General features: G+C 36.5%; 1 protein-coding gene across 3 annotated transcripts in view; it reads right to left on the bottom strand.

Moving 5' to 3' along the window:
* ST18 (ST18 C2H2C-type zinc finger transcription factor) overlaps positions 1-21007 on the bottom strand; it is a 104956-nt gene that overhangs the window by 55808 nt on the left and 28141 nt on the right. For 2 of the 3 annotated variants that reach the window (XM_059166466.1, XM_059166467.1), the window contains exons 4-6: positions 18424-18510; positions 10493-10689; positions 1938-2729 (exon numbers count right to left, since the gene is read on the bottom strand). In XM_059166466.1, coding sequence (XP_059022449.1) covers positions 1938-2729; positions 10493-10689; positions 18424-18510 — 1076 coding nt within the window. The remainder of the gene's footprint in view (positions 1-1937; positions 2730-10492; positions 10690-18423; positions 18511-21007) is intronic. The other variant, XM_059166468.1, reaches the window with a different exon arrangement.

Here is a 21007-nt window from a genome sequence, read left to right as displayed (position 1 = left end):
TGGACTCTGCAAGTACCTTCTAGATGAAGTTTATAGTTCCCATGCATTATGGGCCTTACCTCTTTTTGCCTGTCTTTCATACTAGTCTGGTCTGGACCTCTTGCAAAGATTTTGAACACTGCAAGGCAGGACCATGCCCCACACAATAAGATATATTATTGAATTAGCCAGCCTCGTTCATAATTCTTTAAACCTTATATCACCCATGTTTACAAACACAGATTCTATTGCCTTGCTGGTTTTTGAAAACAAAAAGTTTTAAGTTCTATAAAAATGACCAAAGGATTTCAGAATACTGTTATGCTGAAAATAAATAAATTTAATTATAAAAAAAAATAAATGCAGCCACTGGAAAAAAAATAATAAAAAAATAAAAAAGTAAAAAAAAAAATGACCAAAGGATTGTCAAATATTTTAAGCTATGGCACAAAGAATTGAAGTTTCTCCAAACACTGAATTTCATGGAGCTAGAAGATATCATCAGTTGCAACATAGTGCCGCATTTTGTGTGTTAGCAAGCAAGAAAAAAACTACTGAAAATTAAATTATGGCATAACCTTTTGATTTCAGAGATGTTAAAATGGGAAAACTGTGTATCTTAGAATGAATGTGAAATATAGTAGATGACAAATTACGACTTTGTAGGATTTGAGGTCAACTTTATCTATTTTTTTTTTTTTTTGGTTTTGTAGCCCATTAAAAAAAATAACAAATATGCAAGTTCAGCACGTTGCATATTAGTGGAGTATACAAAGCTCACAGTGGGTCCCGTCCCAAATCATACACTGCATTGATATTCTATCTTGATCCTAATCCTGGCAAGTGTGTTTGCATAGTATTATTATCTTGCTCCTCACTACATGACATTATTTTATTCTTTGTTTTGTTTTCTCAGCTCTGAGTTGCAAGATAATAATTGACAAGATTGCAGGTGAGTACTACAATAGACCCCAAATGACAAAATATACAGTTCATTTCTGCATAAATCTCAGAAAGCAGATCTTCCAAACCATAACTAACATATTATTCTTGTAAGCTTCTTGGGGACATGACCTTAATTTTCTCTAAGTTATTCTAATTCTGTGGTTCTTGGACTTCAAGGCACCCAAGAATCATCTGAAAAAGTGTGCTTTAAAAAAAGGCAAGTTCTGGAGCAGTAAGTCTGATAGGATCCTGGAAATACTCATCTTAAACAAGCCTTCTAGACACTTGAGAACCACCATTTGGGAATTATCACCAGGCCCATCTGGTGTAAGACTCAGGGTGAGGGGAGGAGTAGCATTATAGGAGATAGGACATAATTTCACTAAAGTTGAGGAACAGTTTTAAGGCCTCCTCCAAGCACATTTATTCTTCTCATTTATGTTTGGACCAGATATTTGTAGCCCTGAGTTAGAGACCTGGTAAAAGCACAAGGCTTCTAAAGGCATTAGCATTCAGTTTTATCCTAAGAAAGATCAGAGCATCCTGTCCAATTTGCCAGTAGCTCAACATTATTTTGAAGCTCCTCCAAAGGAGTCAGATGATCCCCCAAAAAAAGTGGAAAAGAAAAATTAAATTTCTGGAATTGATTTGATTAATAAAATGATTTAAAATCCAAAAAGTACTAATGTCCCTCTAACATGTCCAATATAGTACTGTACAAATATTATATATTTTTTAAAAAGCTGTCAAATTAAGAAAAAAGAGGCAATGATTCTTTTTTTCATGTGTAAAAACATTGCAAAACTGACCAAGCTCGATCTGAGAACAAGCTAGAGAGTAGACAGAGGGGAAAAAAAAAAAAGATATTGTTATTTTACAATATGAATTGGCTTTTAAATTGCATCAAGTTGTCAAAAGCTATCTAGAAGTGATAATCAAATCTTATTAATTTTTCTTCCAACCCTCAAAGCAATTTTATTCCTAAAATAAATGCAAAAAAAAATGTGTCTTACGTTTATTGTTAAAGATTTGTCTTCCACCCATGTCAATAACTTTGGTTTGTCTCCTTTCCCCAGCAAGGTGTTCCAGTAGAAACCTGTCCAACTCTTTGTAGGTGTTATGGAAAACACAACCTCGCTCAGCTTGGAGAGCAATCGCCTGCTCCAGCAAACTCAAGTTCCCCTTCGCCTTCTCCAGGTCAACAGACTCTTCTGTCATGGCTGCCAGACACTCGTTATCATCTTCCTCCATCCCAGTGAATGAGGGCTGGGCTTTGCTGTCCAGCGGTTCCATAGGAGCATTCTGTGGGTCTCTCCTTTCAGTTTCAGAATCACACATACTTTCACAAGAGATAAACTTGTCACCTTCAGTTTTAATTTCAGGAACTTCCAATAGGTCTTTTCTGTTATCCACTAGAATATACTTTGGGACCCTGTGTGGTTTGGTTTCTTCGGAGAAGTTGGAGCCACTGTCCCAACCATTCTCTGCACTTTCAGAGTTACTTTCACTGTCATCCGAGGAGCAGAACCGAAGCTGGGAATCATCGATCTTTTCTTTTCCATCATCAGAATGAATCATAAAGCACTCATCAGCTTCATCACTCTCTGCTTTTAGAGACTGGATGCCACTGTCATTTAAATTCTCACTTATGGTCTGAACAGACACATTTTTTTCAAATTTCCCCAAGTGCATTAAAGATTTGACCACAAGCTCTTGATAGCAGCCATATCTGTCTTCCTTACCATTGGAGTTTTCTTGTGCAGTCGAATGAAGGTTTTCATCCATAGGTTTTATCACAATTTCTTCTATGGAAAAAGAAAACCAATACTTAAAAAACAACAGCAAAAAATATTTTAAGAAAATTGCACCAATAAGTAGATGAGAGACAGATTTATTTATATATATTGAATTCAATATATATATATGAATTGAATATGAATATATATGAATTGAATATGAATATTCAATATCTATTGAATTCAAAATGAATTGAATTCAATATATATATTGAATATATATATTGAATAAATATATATAATTGAATATATATATTGAATAAATATATATAATTGAATATATACATTGAATATATATTGAATATATATTCAATATATATATTGAATTCAATTCATATTGAATATTGTATATTATTCAATTCATATTGAATATTATATATATATTTATATATATATATACACATATATCATATATATGCATCATAAGTACAACATGTGATATATGGATTCTCTCAACTTTATAAACATTGAAGAGAAAAATATATATGAATGAATATGAAACAAAATAAAACAGACCTTAATGTTCTGAGAATTGCATTTAAAGAAGTGAGCTAGTAAAATTTTCAGCATTTTAACAGCTCATTGTTTCCAGGATACTGAAATAGATACTTAGCAATAACAGAATGCTGAATGTGAAATTGTTGTTACTGTACCTCTTATATTTGCAAATCCTAACCAACCAGAAGGAAATCAAATATGTATAATACTATGCATAAAGGAAACATCAAATTTCTCTGCTAGCATGGCAGCGTATTTTCAAAGCTTATTTGGTTTATGTTCACTGTCTCCACAGTTTCTCAAACATACTTTCAGATTTTATGGGATGTTAGTTAAAAGACAGAATACATCCACATACAGATGATAACTAAGAGAGTTATGAAGCTTTCAAGGTTTCCTGTCGACTTTCAGAACTGTCACACAGAAATTCCATGCCAAGGGAAATGCAAGTAAATGGGAGAATTAACATGATCAAATATCTTTTTTCAATTTTATTTATTTATTTATTTTTAAGGATTTTATTTATTTATTTGTTTGACAGAGAGAGATCACAAGTAGGCAGAGAGACAGGCAGAGAGAGAGAGGAGGAAGCAGGCTCCCTGCCGAGCAGAGAGCCTGATGCGGGACTTAATCCCAGGACCCTGAGATCACGACCTGAGCTGAAGGCAGAGGCTTAACCCACTGAGCCACCCAGGTGTCCCCAAATATCTTTTTTTTAAAGAATTATTTATTTGTTTATTTATTTGAGAGAGAGAAAAGAGAGACTGAGGAAGAGATTGAGAGCAGAGGGTAAGAATCTCCAGCAGACTCTGTGCTGGGTGCAGAGACCACCGTGGGGCTTGATCTCAGGACCCTGAGATCATGACCTGAGATGAAATCAGGAAGTTGGAAGCTTAACCAACTGAGCCACCCAGGCTTTCCAGCATGGTCAAATACATAAAATAGTGACACATTTTCTGGCCTGGTACGTGCATGCATTTGCATAAGAAGGCAATGAGATGAGAGATGGAGATGGCCAAGTATGTAGAACATCAACGAATTGTTTTCAGTAGCCGGCTGACTGGAGTCTTGACCGTCAGAGAGCCTTGGGACTAAGAGCAGGTCTCCACATGCCAGTCTGTCCAGAACAGTCCACTGGATCTGTCCCAGTCCAGTTATCAGTGTCATCCCCTTCATCCTTGGCAGTGGCCCAGCTGCAATGACAGTATGTGTATGTATAGTCATATGTATATGTATCGTATGCATGCATGTGTGTATACGTGCACACACACACACGTATTATATCTATATATATAATATATACGCACACACACATATATACATGTGTATATGTGTGTATGTGTGTGTATATATATATTTATATATGTATATATGCTTATATATTTGTATATGTATATATATAAATAAATGATAGCCTACCCAAGCCTGCACCCAATTAACGGTACAATTCAGGGTGCAGATCTGCTAGTGTTCCAGCCCTGACTTAGCATGCATGGTGATCAGGGGAGCATACATGCGGCTGTGAAATGCACCAGACAATCCAGCAATGGTCCCCTTAAATATTCAGTCAGAAAAAAGAAGAAGGAGAAGAAGAAGCACAAAAAGAAGAAGGAGGAGGAGGAGGTGGAGGAGAAGGAGGAGAAGGTCCATTTCTGTGTCTCTGAAGGCAGAATGGAGGACGGGCAACACAAAATAATAAGCCCCCTTAAAGACTGTGAAAGACACCAAGTGAAGTGCATTCTGTGTTAATAAACATCTTTGGAGGGAAGAAAAGGACAGCCATCCTGCGTGATGGCTGCAGGAGAGGGTTTCTGTGGAGGAGACAATGTGCCTTTTTTGGTCTCATTTAATTTTTTATAAACATTGTCTCTGACAAGGACACTCAAAAATACATCTCCATCATCTTCCTTTCTGGTAATTATCTCCCTAAATCAACACTGGACTGCCAGGATCAAGTAAATATTGCCATAGTAACTAAAAGCATTTTTGGATGAAGGGAAGAATTTAGTCACAACACTAGCCCCTTTAAATAATGCTGATTATAGGGTGCAGTCTTTTGTTGGGATCTATTCAACATAAACTGAAAAATTTAACATTTTACTTCCTAGAAAAGAGGCTGGGTAAACAAGCACATCACATTTGATAGGATGGTCTTTTCCCTTCTGAATTCATATCAGAGGAATTCCAGGTTTAAATAATATATTAAACATAGTCTAAAATGCAAATGAAGTTTTTCTCAATAACACGGTTGGCTATTAGGAGAAAGTGTAAAGGGTTATGATAATTTTAAAGTATTATGAACTACAGAAAACAAATAAAAAGCATTTTCAGTGAATATGCTCAATTCATTGAACTATTCTCTCACTCCACTTAACTACCCACATGTGTACAATAATGATTTATAGACATTATACCTAATTATGCATATTTGGGCTGTGTTAGAGTGCTAACAAAAGCTCTAGAAAGCAACAATTACCTCTGTTGCTTAGCTACATAGTTTAAAATATTCCTATTAAGTGCAGATCACCAGAGAGGCGGGAGTGACAAAAACGCACATGTGCAGGACAATGCGTTTCCCTGTGCTGCTGCCAACTGCTAGCATTTTGGGTCATTTCCAGTTTACATAATTGTTTGGTTCAACTGTTTGTTATATGCTAAAAGAAAATATTTATTAATTATTCTTCAGAAAGAGAGGAGTCCTGCCGATGGAGGTGCCTACGTGCATCGTACGAGATGGTTTCCAGGGATGTTCCGCAAATCTGCAAACCAACTTTCCATATACCTACCCCTCTCTGGCTTTCACTGTCATTAGGAAAAAAAAAAAAAAAAAAAAAAAAAAAGTTGAGTTAGCTTTTGAATCTGACAGATCTGTGACGAGGTTCTTGTTTCTCCTTACTCTGTAATGGGCTGCTTACGTGTTTATGTTAGTGTGTTTTTATTTTCATGGGTGGCTCGGTGATTCATTTGGTACCTTTATCATTGAAACAACTAACTGGTTTGATTCCGGGCTTGCGTGCTCATGTCTGCTCAAACCCCAAAGGCATCCTTGACCTTTCTGAACTCTGTGTCTTCATATACATGGTGAGACACGTTGCAGAATTTACACGCGAGAGCACGCAAAGCAGGTGCCACACAACAGGTGTTTGGTAAATCACGGCTGTCTTCTCCCTTCCGCAGATACACATTCAGAGCACAGCAACGGCAGACAGGCGGTACAAGGGAGCCTCTACATAAATGAGGCAGGGCTTGTGTTCTGCTTAGAATAAGCAGTGAAACTGATCCCTGAGAGAGGGCACAGCCCAGTGTGAAGGAGGCTCGGCCAGTTTACCACCTATGCCATGCAGGATACGGAGCTGCTCATCAACAGCCTTCAGAAACTTCAAAGCCCAGTGCACAATGTGGAGGGAAAACCACGATGGGTTTGAGGTCCAGAGACTAGGGCCAAACTGCTGGCTCAGCACCACCTGCCTGTGTGACCCTGGGGCAGGTCTGTGTCTCTGAGTCCTGGTTCCTCATCATTTAAATGAGGACGATCCAGTGACATCCTAGGACAATAAACTGTTATGCTCCTGGCATGGTGTTCAGTTCTTTATTGCATTTAATCTTTACAGTAATGACAAGAAAGGGGCTTTCTGCTCAATTTTACAGAAGGGAAATGATTTTCTAAGGGGCTAGGGGCTTGCTCAAGATCACACAGCTAGCCAGAGGTGGCGGGGGTGGAGGTGGGGGCTGACATCCAGATCCAGGGCCATCCCTCTACAATAAGCTACCCATAATCCCACAGCCCAGGAAGCTCATATTTCTCAACTTATGCTTATAAAACACAGCAACCCTTAGGAGAAACTGTTCAGAATACTAATAATCTATTATTTTCCCAAGTTTGGTTACTTTCAAGGGTGAATTTACAGGAAGATACTAAAATACAATTGTCACCTGACTTTTGATTAAAAAAAAAAACAATGACTTCTAAATTATAAATAAAATACATAAAAATGAATAAGCAGCAATAACAAGACAAAAATTAACAAGTACCCACGCCTTGGATATCTCCGTATAACAGTGTAGGTCAGAAAATTCCTTGGGCACACTCCCTGGGGACACAGAGAGTTGGATGTTTACCTAGCACACACCTTTCTCCTCCTGAAAGTATTTCAAAGGGTGGGGCAGGGGGAGGGGCCAGAGCTGGATGACACCTTCTGTGACATGAAGTAAAAAAAAAAAAAAAAAAAGTTTTTGCCTGATATGAAAAATTTCACATTTGTTTATTTGCTTGAAACCAAAGTCTCTACTTTAAGGGGTCTGGTAATCCTAGAGAACATATGCTAATGACGCTCACATTATCTCTCAGATGTTCTGCCTCAAAACAATTTTAAAAATTCCTCTGAAAATCACAAGTTTGGAGTTTGACTCCTTTAATATAACTGGATTTTATTTTAATTGGATTTTAGTTCTCTTTCTGGAACTATCAAAGTTATTTGTATGGATATATTAGTTTTCCAGGTCTCGACTATGTAAATCTTGCTAAGAATTAAAGCCCTAGAAAAATGAATCATTCTTTCAGAATTCTAAAATCATAGTGGTTTATCTCTTATTTGTGTTTCGTTGAGAGATAAGATGTGTTAAAATGATCATTTCAGCCCCTAGAGCTCCTACAGTTGTGACAGATTTCCCTGAGTCATGACTGTGAGCTTAGAAACTGAGGAAGGACACCACACACATGGCTAATCTCACTTCCAGGCAATTCTTCTTTTCCTTGTCAGCATTGGGAAAGCACACGCTTGTCCTACTGCCTGGTAGTACTTTGCAAACTCATCTTCTGTTTGCCCCAGTGAAGAAGGTATATCTGTAAGGTTTGTCCACATTCTCTTCATCACCATTAATGCGTACCTGCAGTTCTTTGAAAGACACCAGTTGAGGGCTTGAGACATTATTTTGCTATTAAATGGATTCAAGCCCAGGAATTAAAGCCTTCCTAAGCATTGCCCCCTTATTCATCATCTGAACCACCTGCTGAAGGCACAACTGGGCACACACCTGCAAGGTAAAGGCCTCGGGGACCCAGAGTAAATGAGATGACTGGTGAAAACCCCCCTTTCCTTCTGGAGGAACTTGCTCAGAGGTCTGAAAACAACTGAAGATTCTTTCAGCTGGGGGTAGGAGCATCTGTGACCTGTCATTTCTGGAAACGTAACTTTATGATTGGATATTATAGAATGCCGCCCTCACTACTTTCGGAAAGTAGTCAGAGCACGGGAGGATTGGAATATGGAACACGGTTAGCTGGGAAATAATTATTTTGCTTATCCTTCAATTGTTTCCTAATTATCTTCTTTTCAAAACCTACAAGCTGCATTACCTTAAGCATTAAATCTCTTTGGTCTTCAATGATCTCATCTGTAAAATTGGGACCATAATCATGCATACCTCATGTCATTGTTGGGTGGATTAAGTGATACAATTTATGTGCCTGGAATATATTAAGCATTAAAAATAATGGCCACTACCACTACAATTTCAGCATATTCATTATTAATAGTGCTTCCAGTGTTAAATATGAAAATAGATAACATTTGTGAACCTGCAAATATTTACCCATCATTGCTTCTAACTGAATGTTTCACTGAGTACATTTTGACAGAATATTTTCTTGGTGGATACTGGGCATCTATGATGATCACACAACTAACATAAAAGGCAGGAAATCAGGGGGCAGATATAGTCCTTGTCCTCATGGCACTTACAAGAGTGGGTTGGTGTAAAAGATGCCCATTAAAAAAAAAACACACAGTTGGTGAGTTAATGTCAACTAGATGAATTTTATAGCTCGAGTCTAACCACATCGATTCAAGGACCCTCCCTAATACTAGATTCAACCTACAGCTTTCATAAATCAACAAAAAGCGGACCAGCTCAAGGAAACAAGATGAGTCAAGGCTCATTATAATTTACAGATGAACGATGAGGCTTTAAGCCATCAGGTAAATACAGAGAATTCAGGACATTTGCTTAAACACTGTCAAATCAGTACACAACTTTGTTTTCACTGCAGAATCTCAAACTACTTGCCAGCTAGGATTACTGAAGATCTGATGGTTGTGTCCTGAATTTGCTTTGTAAAAGTATGCTTTTACATCTTTTCTAGAAATCCCTATTGCTGTCACTTTAATTCTGTCTGTAATAGATACTTATGATCTAAGAGCTCTTTGCCTATGGCTTGTAAAATACATACTTCTTTTCAAATGACATCATATTTAGTATATTTTGATTCCTTAAAAATCACATTCAGAAAAAAACATATTTCATAGAATATATGTACACCTCATTTCATTTTCTAATCAGTCAAACTTTTGATTTCAATTTTTTTTCATAAATTTTTGAGATATTTGCATGTCCTTCAATTTCAGCCTCAAGCACAAAGTGGTTGGTGATGGTCCAACTCCTGGAGACACTGTGACTACCATGAACCAAATAGGAGTAACTGTGAACTGCGGAGAAGCATATCCTAAAATTTCAAAATAGTAGCTATATATCACTTAGCATGCAAAGAACACTTTGTGAGCAAGTGAAGAATTGAATTCATGAAATACAATGTGTGCCTAAAGGTAATTGAAAATCACTTATTTCAGAACTAATGGGCACAGTAATACATTTTCTATAACACATCATTTTCCTACTGAAGGATCTAGGCTTCCAACTTTGGGTCCCTTCTGCTAAGTCCATTGCTGTAAGTATTTATTTTAAAGATGGTAAAAGATTAGGGTCACAGGTTACCTGCATTAGCCTGTGTTGTTAATACTTATTATATTTGGGGGGGACAAAAAATATTCTGTGTGTTTATAAAACAAAAAAGTAAATTCTTTATATATGTCATATCTTAGATACCTTAAGCTTAAATATGTCCTTTTATTTTTAAGGGTTCTTTCAAGGATAGACATCTGTCCTATTAGGGAGTCAAGGTTCTCTTTTAAGGCTTAGTATCTTTTATTTTCCTCAAAAAGAGGCACACTCCAATTCTGTGCTTTTGAAAATGGACTCGGGCAAGAACTCTCTATGACTTATATTTACTTTATATTTAGACTCCCGCAGTTACTGATAAACAAACAAACAAAAAAATTGGCTCTCAGTTAATGGATGCTGAGTGAATAAATGTTCAGTTTTGCTTTCAAATGGGAATTTGCTTCTACAGCCACAAAGACTAGATGTTCTACATAAGTTAAGACTGAAGCTTTGGTGTCAAGGAGTAGATAAAAGTTTGGGCTCTTCCCGCTTGCTACCTGTGGCAGTGCGATCGCTGGCTTCTGGGAGGCCGTCTTCCTCCTCTGTCTCGATCTTGTCATCACATTCTCTGCAGTCCAGGTTTGGGCTATAGTGTCGGGGCTTCATTAGCAGGGATTTTCTCTTGTTGACTGGGACACCCAAAGCCTGCTCTGCAGCTCTCCTCTTCTTCGCCATGGAGCAATCATATGCAGCACTGTAGTGATTGAGGGAAAAACATGGAGAAAGACTATACCACTACTTGCTGTTTGATTTCCATGAAGTATAACCCAAAGCCCGTGGAACCTGGGACTAAAGGTTTAGGGTTAGGTGTTGGCACTAACAGAAACAGCCCACCCATTGAATCTACTGAACTGTGTGGATTCTGTTTTACTGTCTATCAGAAGAGATTTTTTTTTTTTTTAAATCATCCTTAATCCTGAGTAAGCATATGTTAATCTGTGCTTTGCTTGGCACTACATTAAATACTCAGGGAGGGATGAAACAAGATTTGCACTGGTTTGCTAATCCTAAGAAACAGCTAATGTGAAAAATATACCACCAGACACACACACACACAAAACACGTCCAGTATGGATAAATCACAAGGTTTTTTAAATAGTTGTTTGCTACCCAAACTGCTTATCTCTGTCACAGTTGCGGATCAAACTTGAGATGCTACATCCCGAGTTTCACCTGAAAGAGGAAAGCATAAAAGGAGGGGCAAGCTAGGAACATTCCATCAACCCATCTCCAATCTCACACACACACACACACACACTTTAAAGAAGGTGAAAAGATGCTACCTGGCATTCTGCCTTCTGATTCTCACCCATTTGGCACACAGAACAAACAAATAAAAGGAGGAGAAATAAGATTGGATTTCACAAAAATGGTCAACAGCTTATCCTTACCCCTGTCCTCATATGATTTTGTTTAGAAATGCTCCTGAGAGCAACTCTTTCAAAACAGATTTCCTACATATAGCTCACTCAGAATTAATGCAGATCACTCTATGTGCTGAAGTTAAAACAAACATTCTGTTAGCAAGATCCAGGAAGACCAGAGGATTTAGCCCACAGTGAGTCTATGGGACATATTTATTAAATGCCCTTTGAGGAAGAATGCAAGAGATTTAGAAGCAAAGCTCCAGAATAGAGAATCTTAGATTCCAAGTATCTGAGATATTACTTACTCCATCACAAAAAAAAAAAAAAAAAGACTGAATACACAGTAATATTATCAAATAGACAAAAATCTTAAATTGTTCTCTTGGGAATGTCAGTCCAAAGATGGTGGCCCATTCATAAAAAAAGATTATAGTCATGAATGGATTCTTGAACTTATAACAACTAGATTAAAAAATCTTCAGAGGGAGGGTGCCTGCATGGGTCAGCCAGTTAGGTGTCTGCCTTCAGCTTGGGTCATGATCCCAGGGTCCTGGGATCAAGTTCCACATCAGGCTCCCTGGTCAGCTGGGAGACACTTCTCCCTCTCTCTCTGTTCCTACTCCCATGTTTGTGTTCTCTCTCTTCCTCTCTCAAATAAATAAATAAAATCTTAAATTTAAAAAAACCAAAAACTTCAGAGGGAAAAAAATGGGAGTGTTATTCTTTCTAGGCAAAAAAAAAAAAAAAAAAAAAAAAATCTATAAAGAGAGAGTCCAAGAGGGCTTAATCTCACAAAACAAACTGAGGGTTGCCGGGGGGAGGGGGTTTGGGAGAAGGGGGTGGGATTATGGACATTGGGGAGGGTATGTGATTTGGTGAGTGCTATGAAGTGTGTAAACCTGGTGATTCACAGACCTGTACCCCTGGGGATAAAAATATATGTTTATAAAAAATAAAAAATTAAAAAAAAAAAAAAAGATTAAAAAGTGACTGATTGAAAATTATCCTGAGGAAGAGAACAGTGAAGTTCCCAAATAAACTAATTTCCCTTTATAAAATCTTTCTCATGAGTCCAAATTTAAAGTGACCCTGTAGAGAAGATGGAGCAAAAAAGATGACTATGGAGCAAAATCCACATGACTATGGAGCAAAAACAGGCCTTTATGTGGAGACTGTTGAAAGTGGAATTCTATTATCTACTGGTTTGTCAAGGAAAAGTCTACAACATGTGGTTATGATATAATAGAAGTAGGCATAAAACCAGAATTACCCATACTCTAGTCTTCTTTGTCAAGGAGACTGCCCTTGGAAGGAAGAGGGACAGAGAAGCATATAAAAAAGGCTACATCTCCTAAGTACGTGAGGTAAGTTTAAGAACTTCCCCCAAACTAGTGGAAGTCTCCAGAATCAAGTGAACTTCCATTGAAGATGCTCAGAAAATATAAAAGACCACTAAACTGTTATCTCAAACTAAGAAGAGAGGCTCCTGGCAAATATCATTCAGGTATTAAAGAAGGGAAGAAAGGTGGATTATAAAAACCAATATAAACTATACCATTGGTTCTGGGAAAGAGACCAAGAAAGATTTGTCAGTATCAGGAAACACTGTTCAATAAGACCTGGGTGGTGATTAGTTAGAAAGAACTAATCAGTCAGAAAAATGTCATTTCTTTGATGCTTGATGAATGAGGCTGAACATTAACTATCCTTAAGATCCTTACAGACTTTGTCTTATTAATATTGTTATCCAAATTTACTTATAAAGGCAAGTATCATTCTCAAAATCAGGTATCTGGTAATCAATAGGGCTGATATTTGAATCCCAGGCTGCTGGACCCTAAAGTTCATGCTCTCTCCTACATTTGCCAAATTAAAACAATGAAATTGGTTAATTTCCATGTGCATTTGTCAACTGAGTGGAGTAATACCTAATCAACCAGCTCCTATCTAACCGGAAGGAAGCTACCTATCACAGGGTTTTGCCCAATGATTGAGGTGCAGATAAACAGGACACTCATCAGACCTAGAGATAATACTGAATTGCAGCAATGGAATCATGTTGCAAATGTAATTAAGACACCCCCCCCCCAAATGAGTAGCAGAGTGAACCTAATGAGATGGCACTTAATGGTAGTCAAAATCAAGTTCAGTGTTTAGGTCCAAATAATAACTGTGCAAGGATGAAGGAGATATGTAAGGTTTTATCAAAAGTACAAATTTGGCTTAAAAGAAATGATTCTATTTGATACTGTGCATAAAGCTCCTTAAGGAACATTATCTGTGTAATCTGAGAAAAATAATTGAGCTTTTTGGAAGACTAAATTCCTCACCCCTCGAGTATGGGTAGTAATTTTTGTATCACATGTTGTAGACAGAGAAGATGACATTGGTCCTGGTAGTGGCTGAAATACGTCAAGATAGAATTGTTCTGATTCCCAGTTTAGTGCTCCTTGGACTCCATCACTGTCAGACTGACGCTGCCACAATGCAACGTCACAAACTCTCTCCTTAGCACACTGCATAGATTTATACATGCTTGTATGTCCATAAAGGCATTTTAATTTTTTATATATTATTTGTATTTATGTAAATTACATGAGATTTATACACAACATTTGCTTTAAATCTCACATTCTGTGCATTTCTCCATTGCAAAGTAGCCATGGCCCAGGAAGCATTTGGAGCTAAAATGAAAGGCTTTATAATAAATATTACCCTTTGTGTGTGCATGGAAAATGGTCCCTTTCCCTAGTTTTCCCTGAGGGCACACTATTTTGGCTTTATTGTGACACTTCACTGTGACACTGCAATGAGGGAAAGCCATGCTTTACATGTCACTGAAAGAAATGCCACAAAATGCTAACATATCTTCTCAAGGTTGCCAGAAATAATTTCCACTGGGTTGTGTTTTCCCATCTGCAGAGCTCTGAAATGTTAAGGAAATAAATGAGCTCTATTATCTATATTTTTCTAGTAGATGAGAAAGAAAGAAAAAAAATACACTCAGTCCTGCATTTATTGTTCTATTCAATCAAACTGTTGCTTTAAACATCCAGAGTCCTCGAGGGAACTTTATCAATGCACCAAATACCTTTCAACACCATATTTCATATCTGTGGTTTTGATTTTATTAAATATATTTAAAGATCTGTACTTTTACTTTAGAGAAATTTTTGATTACATAATTGAGAAATCCTTCCATTTAGAAACTCAGATTCTTATTTGAAAATGATATTCCCTCTGGTGACAACATATGGCTGAAATTTTACTCAAAACAATGATTGAGAAAAACAATAATTAGATAACATTAATGATAGGCTCAGTGCTGGACGTATGTTTAGAAGTCAAATTCATTGATCTTTCAGATTTCAAAAAAGAAAACAACAAATTAGGGAACTATGAATCCCCAAAATCTGTCCAATAAACGCCGGGCTCTACAGTTTCACAGTTTATCTTCCACAGTAATAAATTCTCAATGCAAGTCTTAAAAAAACATGTAACAAATTAAAAAAATGAAGATTCAGTAACAGATATACTCTGAGCACACTCCCAAAGAGAATAAAATAGAAAAAGCAATGAAAGTTATGAATCTCTGAGCCTAAGGAAATTATTTATATGTTCCATTTCTGTGGAATATTCACAGTGGGTATTCATATAGATTTCTTTTAATTAGGAAGAATACCAGAGACTTGGGGAAAAGAACCAAGAAGTATGCATTTGAATTAAAATGACTGGCAGAAAAAAACAAAGATATAATTATTGAAAAAGAAAAAAAAATTTAAACTACTATTATTTTCAGAGACACAATTTTATTTAAGGAAAATCCAAAAGATTCTACACATAAAATATTAAAAGAAGGAATAAAATATAAGGTCATTAAAAATTATTTGACCTTCTATAAACAAATCAATAAAAATTAGGAAAAAAATTTATAATGTACAGAAATATGAAATGCTTAGGAATAAACCTAACAAAAGATGCATAAAACTTATACAAAACATTTAAAGAAAATTAAAGAACTAAATAGAGAAATACAAGATGCACATGGAATAAAAGAGTCACTATGCAAGATTTCAATTCTCCCCAAATTTATGTTAGATTCAAGGCCATCTCAAAGAAAATTCCAAGAACAATTTTTTTAGAAATTAACAACTTAGTTCTAAAATTTGTGTGAAAATTAAAAAAAGCTAAGAACAGCATAAATCATCTTGAAGAAAACAACAAAGTTGAAAGACTTACAGTTTTGAATGTCAAAGTTTATATAAGCCTATAGCACATGACATAGGGTGCTGTGGTACAAGCATAAACAAACAGACCAATGAAACAGAATAAATGTTCCATCGACTGGGTCCAGAAACAGGCTCACATATAAATGGTCAATTTTTGACAATGGTGTCATTGAGAAAAGCGTTGTTTCGTCAATGAATGGCACTGAGCCAACTGGATTTCTATCTAAAAAAAAAAAAATGTTTTGATTTCTACCTTATAGTATATACAGCAAACAATTCTGGAAGAATTATAGATCTAAAAAACAAACAAGTCAGTAGAAAAAGTAAGCCACAGATTGGGAAAAGGTATTTGCAGTTCACCTTTATTTTTAAAAAGTACATACAGAATATATAAAGAATTCTTGCAAATAAATAAAAAACTAACAATCAATTTAAAAGTGGACAAAAGGGCACCTGGGTGGCTCAGTGGGTTAAAGCCTCTGCCTTCGGCTCAGGTCATGGTCCCAGGGTCCTGGGATCAAGCCCTGCATCGGACTCTCTGCTCAGCAGGGAGCCTGCTTCCCTTCCTCTCTCTCTCTGCCTGCTTGTGATCTCTGTCTGTCAAATAAATAAATAAAATCTTAAAAAAAAAAAATAAAAGTGGACAAAAGATGTGGGCAGGCACTTACAAAAGAACAGATACACAAATGAAGAGAGGTCCAGGCTCTTTCAACTCCAGAGAAATGCAAAAAATATATATTAGTTCCTTGGCTAATAAAGTGATAACCATAAATGGAATCCTCAAAACTTCTTCCTTTCCCTTTCCAAAATAGCAAATCCAAAATCTTATATTCTAGAAGGAATATTAAAGATTAGTGCCATCCTTAAACTTAGAGGATGTATGGTCAGTGGTTCCTCTAATTTTTCCATTAAATTTACAATTGCAGACCCTAATAAGGTTAATGATTCTGGTGGTTAATGGTAGACTACCATGAACTCAAATAATAGTTCTAACCACAGAAGCTAGACTAAATTGTGGGATCTTTGCTTTAGCAGATTAAGACTCAAATATGTACTCAGTCACTGACATGGGAAATGTGTTCTTTCCCATCTCTATCAGAGAGTAGAACCAAGACAAGCCAGCGTTCCAATGACAAGGAAAAGAGCATAGATCTAAATCCTTGCTGAAGACTGCACATTCTGCTGTCCTTGATCATAATGCAGCCTGAGTAATCCAGACATCCCACAAAATATCACATTGGTAAATTATGTTGATGACATCATATTAACCAGAACAGATAATCAAAAGCAGCAAATATCCTGGAAGTTTTGACAAGACATCTGTCTTCCAAAGGGTGTAAAATTCAGAGGCACAACATACCAGTGAAGTTTTAGGGGGCTCAGTGGACTGGAGCATTCTGAATGTCTGCATTTATAATAAAGGACAAATTATTGCATGTTACACTTTGTACATTGAAATAGAAGCATAATGCCAGATTAGCCTTTTTAGATTTGGGGGACAGCATATTCCACACTTGGGAATATTATTCGGACCCATGCATTGAGTGACAAGGTAGGTGGAAAGCTTTGAAAGAGCTGGCGAGCTGATGCAGGCTACACTGAGATAGCCTTGCTGGTTGGACATAAAACCCAATAGACCCTATGGTATGTTTAGAGGTACCTGTGGCAAAAGAAAAAGATACTTCTGGAGTTTATGGCAATATCTAATGGAAGAATCACAACACAGATCTATAAGCTTCTGGGGCTAGGCCATGACCTTGCAGCAAAGAGTTATAAATTACTCGAAAAACAGCTCTAGCAGAAATAGATTCTCTGACCTTGAGATCAGAGCTGGCTATCATGAACTGGTTTCTGTTAGATCTACCAAGTTATTATTCAAGCATGCCTAGAAGTAGTCCATCATAAGATGAAAGGTCCAATATTAGCCTGAAGCAAGTTTAGAGGAAACAGGCAAGACGAATGAATAGATTTCCATGACATTTCACTACTATGGTGGCACTGCCTCACCCCCAGCTGCCACAGATGAACCCAAATATCAAATACAAAGGAAGAAAAAGAATGAACTTGATTTATAAGCATGTTGGCTCAGCATCTGAGTGCAATCTGGAAATAGGCTGCTGGTCACCACTTAAGAATGCCTGGTCACCACTTTGCATGAAGAGAAAAGTTGCCAAGGTCAGAAAATAGATGTACCCATAGCAAAAGTGAACAGTTTCAGAGAGGAATGGTTTAGCTGGAAGATCAGCAAAGAGAAGGTCTGAAGAAGAGGAATGTGGTTGGAGTTATAAAAGTTAGGATGAAATGTGAAGGCCATTGTCTTGCATTATCACATCCACCACAGAGAACATATGAAGGAATAAACATTAAACCACCATCCAGACAGAATGGCCTGGTCAGAAGTCAGCCAGTCTGTCTTCAGCTGTCATATGCTGCTGCAGTGGAGTCATTAATGGAGTAGACTTAAGGGAAGGGAATGAGGCATTGAACAGATCCCAAAATGTGGATTCCCACTAAGACTAATTTAACTACTCTCACTCCAATCTATCAGCAAAAGAAATAAATGGCATGCACCCAATATAACACCATCCCTGAGGACACCAACTGGGCCCTTTTTATTCTGGAAGGGACAACAATTCAACTTGACTGGAAATGACACATATTCTGGATATGGATTTGCTTTTCTTGCCTTCAGAGCCTCAGATAGTAGTACTATCTGAGGGCTTACAGAACATTTGTTCTACTAACAAAAAATTCTCATACATTTCATTGGACCAAGGGACCAAGGAAGATGACTATGGGAACAAAATAATTGGATACACTCTTATCACTTACCACACATCGCAGAAATTGCTGGCCTGATGGAGTGATACAATGGCTTCGGGAAGGCATAGCGAAGATGCTGCCTTTGAAGGTGATACCCTGCCAAGATGAAATCATATGGCATTTGTTTTTCTCCATCTGATTTACTTCCCTTAGCATAATACTCTTAAGGTCTATCCATGTTGTTACAAATACAAGATTTCATTCTTTTTATGGCTGAGCAGTATTTGTGTGTGTGTGTGTGTGTGTGAGTCATCATTTTTAACCATTCATTCATTGATAAATACTTTGGTTGTTTCCATATCTTGGTATTGTGAATAGTGTTGCAAAGAATGTAATGCATGTATTTTTTCAAATTAGTGTTTTTCTTTTCTTCAAATAAGTACCCAGAAGTGGAATTCTTAGATCATACAGTTCTACTTTTAGTTTTTTGCAGAATCTCCTTTCTGTTTTCCATAGGGGATGCACCAATTTACATTCCCACCAACATTGCACAAGTGTTCCCTTTTCTTCACATCCTCACTAACACTTGTTATTTCTTATCTTTTTGATAATAGCCATCCTGACTGGTGTGACATGATATTTCATTGTGGTTTTGATTTTATTTCCCTGATGATTAGTGACGTTGAACATCTTTTCATATGTCTGTTGGCCAACTGTATATCTTTGGAAGCATATCTATTCAGATTTCTGCCCATTTTTTAATTGGATTGTTTGTGTTTCATTGTTGTTATTGTTATTATTAAGCTGTATGTGTTCTTTATATATATTGGATATTAACCTCTTAGCAGATAAATGATTTGCAAATATCTTCTCTCACTGAGTAGGTTGGCTTTATGTTTTCTTGATGATTTTCTTTACTGCACAGAAGCTTTTTAGCTTAATTTAGTGCTATTTGTTTATTTTGCTTTTGTTGCCATTGCCTTTGGAGTCAGAGTCCAAAAAATATCACCAAGAACAATGCAAAGGAGTTCACTGCTTATGTTTTCTTCTACGAGTTCTGTGAGTTTTTGTCCTATATCCAAGTCTTTAAACCATTTCTGAGTTAATATCTATCATATAAGACAGTGGTCCATTTTCATTCTTTTGCATGTGGCTGTCCAGTTTACCCAGCACCATTTATTGAAGAGACTGTCCTTTCTCCATTGTGTATTATTGCCTCCTTTGTCATACATCAACTCACCATATATGTGTGGGTTTATTTCTAGGCTCTCCATTCTGTTCCATTGGTCAGTGTTTCTGTTTTTATGCCAATACCATACCGTTTTGATTACTATAGCTTTTAACACAGTTTGAAATCAGAAAGTGAGAGACTTCTCGCTTTTTTCTTCTTTATCAAATTTGTTTCGGCTATTCAGGATCTTTCATGGTTTCATACAAATTTTAGGATTTTTTCTATTTTTGTGAAAAATGTCTTTGGAATTTTTATGGGGATTGTATTGAATCTCTAAAGTGCTTTGGGTAATACAGACATTTTAACAATATTAATTCTTCTAATCCACGGCATGGAATAGCTTTCCATTTACTTGCGTCTTGTTGTTTTAGAGTACAGGTGTCTCATCTCCTTGGTTAAGTTTATTCCTAGGTATTTTTTTTAATGCAATTGTAAGTAAGGACATTTTTTTAGGATTTCTCTTTCTGATAGTTTGTTATTGGTATATAAAAGCACAACAGACTTTTATAAATTGATTTTGTAACCTGCAACTTTACTGAATTCATTTATTAGTTCTAAGTTTTTTTGATGAAGGTTTTAGAAAGATTTTCTATGGGTAGAGTCACATCATCTGAAAATAGTGACAGTTTAATTTCTTCCTTACCAATTTAAATGTTTTTTTATTTATTTTTCCTGTTTGATTTCTGTGGGTAAGATTTCCAGTATTACGTTGAATAAAAGTCGTGAGAGTGGACAACTTGCCCTGTTCCTGATATTAAAGGAAATGCTCTCAGTTTTTCATCATTGAGTATAGTGTTAGTGGTGTACTTATATATGGCCTTTATTATGTTGAAGTACATTCCTTCTACACCTACTTTGTTGAGCATTTTTAGCATAAATATGTGTTTTTTTCAAATGTCTTGTCTGCATCAATTGAGATGATCATAAGATTTTTTTATCCTTCACATTCATTTATATGTGGCATCCTTGAATCCCTGAAATATAACCCATTTGATCACAATGTATAATTTTTTGTTTGCTAATATATTTGTTGAGGATTTTTGAATCTGCATTCATCAGAGGTTCTAGACTAATTTCCTTTGTGTGTGTGTTGTCCTTGTCTGCTTCTTTGTAGCCAGGCAATTCTGACCTTGTAAAATGAGTTTGGAAATATTCCCTACTCTTCAATGTTGTGAATAATTTGGGAAGAATAACTATTGAATATTCTTTGAATATTTGGTAGAATTCACCAGTGCAGCCATCTGGCACTGGACTTCTGTTCATTGGAAGGTTTTTGATTACTGCTTCAAGATCCTTACTAATTGATCTACTCAAATTTTCTATTTACTCATGATTTAGTCTCAGAAGATTTTATTTCTAAGAATTATTGATTTCTTCTAGGTTGTCATTTATTGGCATATAATTGTTCGCAGTAGTCTATTA

The sequence above is a fragment of the Mustela lutreola genome, chromosome 3, assembly GCF_030435805.1.
Source record: "Mustela lutreola isolate mMusLut2 chromosome 3, mMusLut2.pri, whole genome shotgun sequence".
NCBI classification, from domain to species: Eukaryota; Metazoa; Chordata; class Mammalia; order Carnivora; family Mustelidae; genus Mustela; species Mustela lutreola.
The sequence above is the reverse complement of the archived record's forward strand: the minus strand, read 5'-3'. Positions and strand labels throughout refer to the sequence as shown.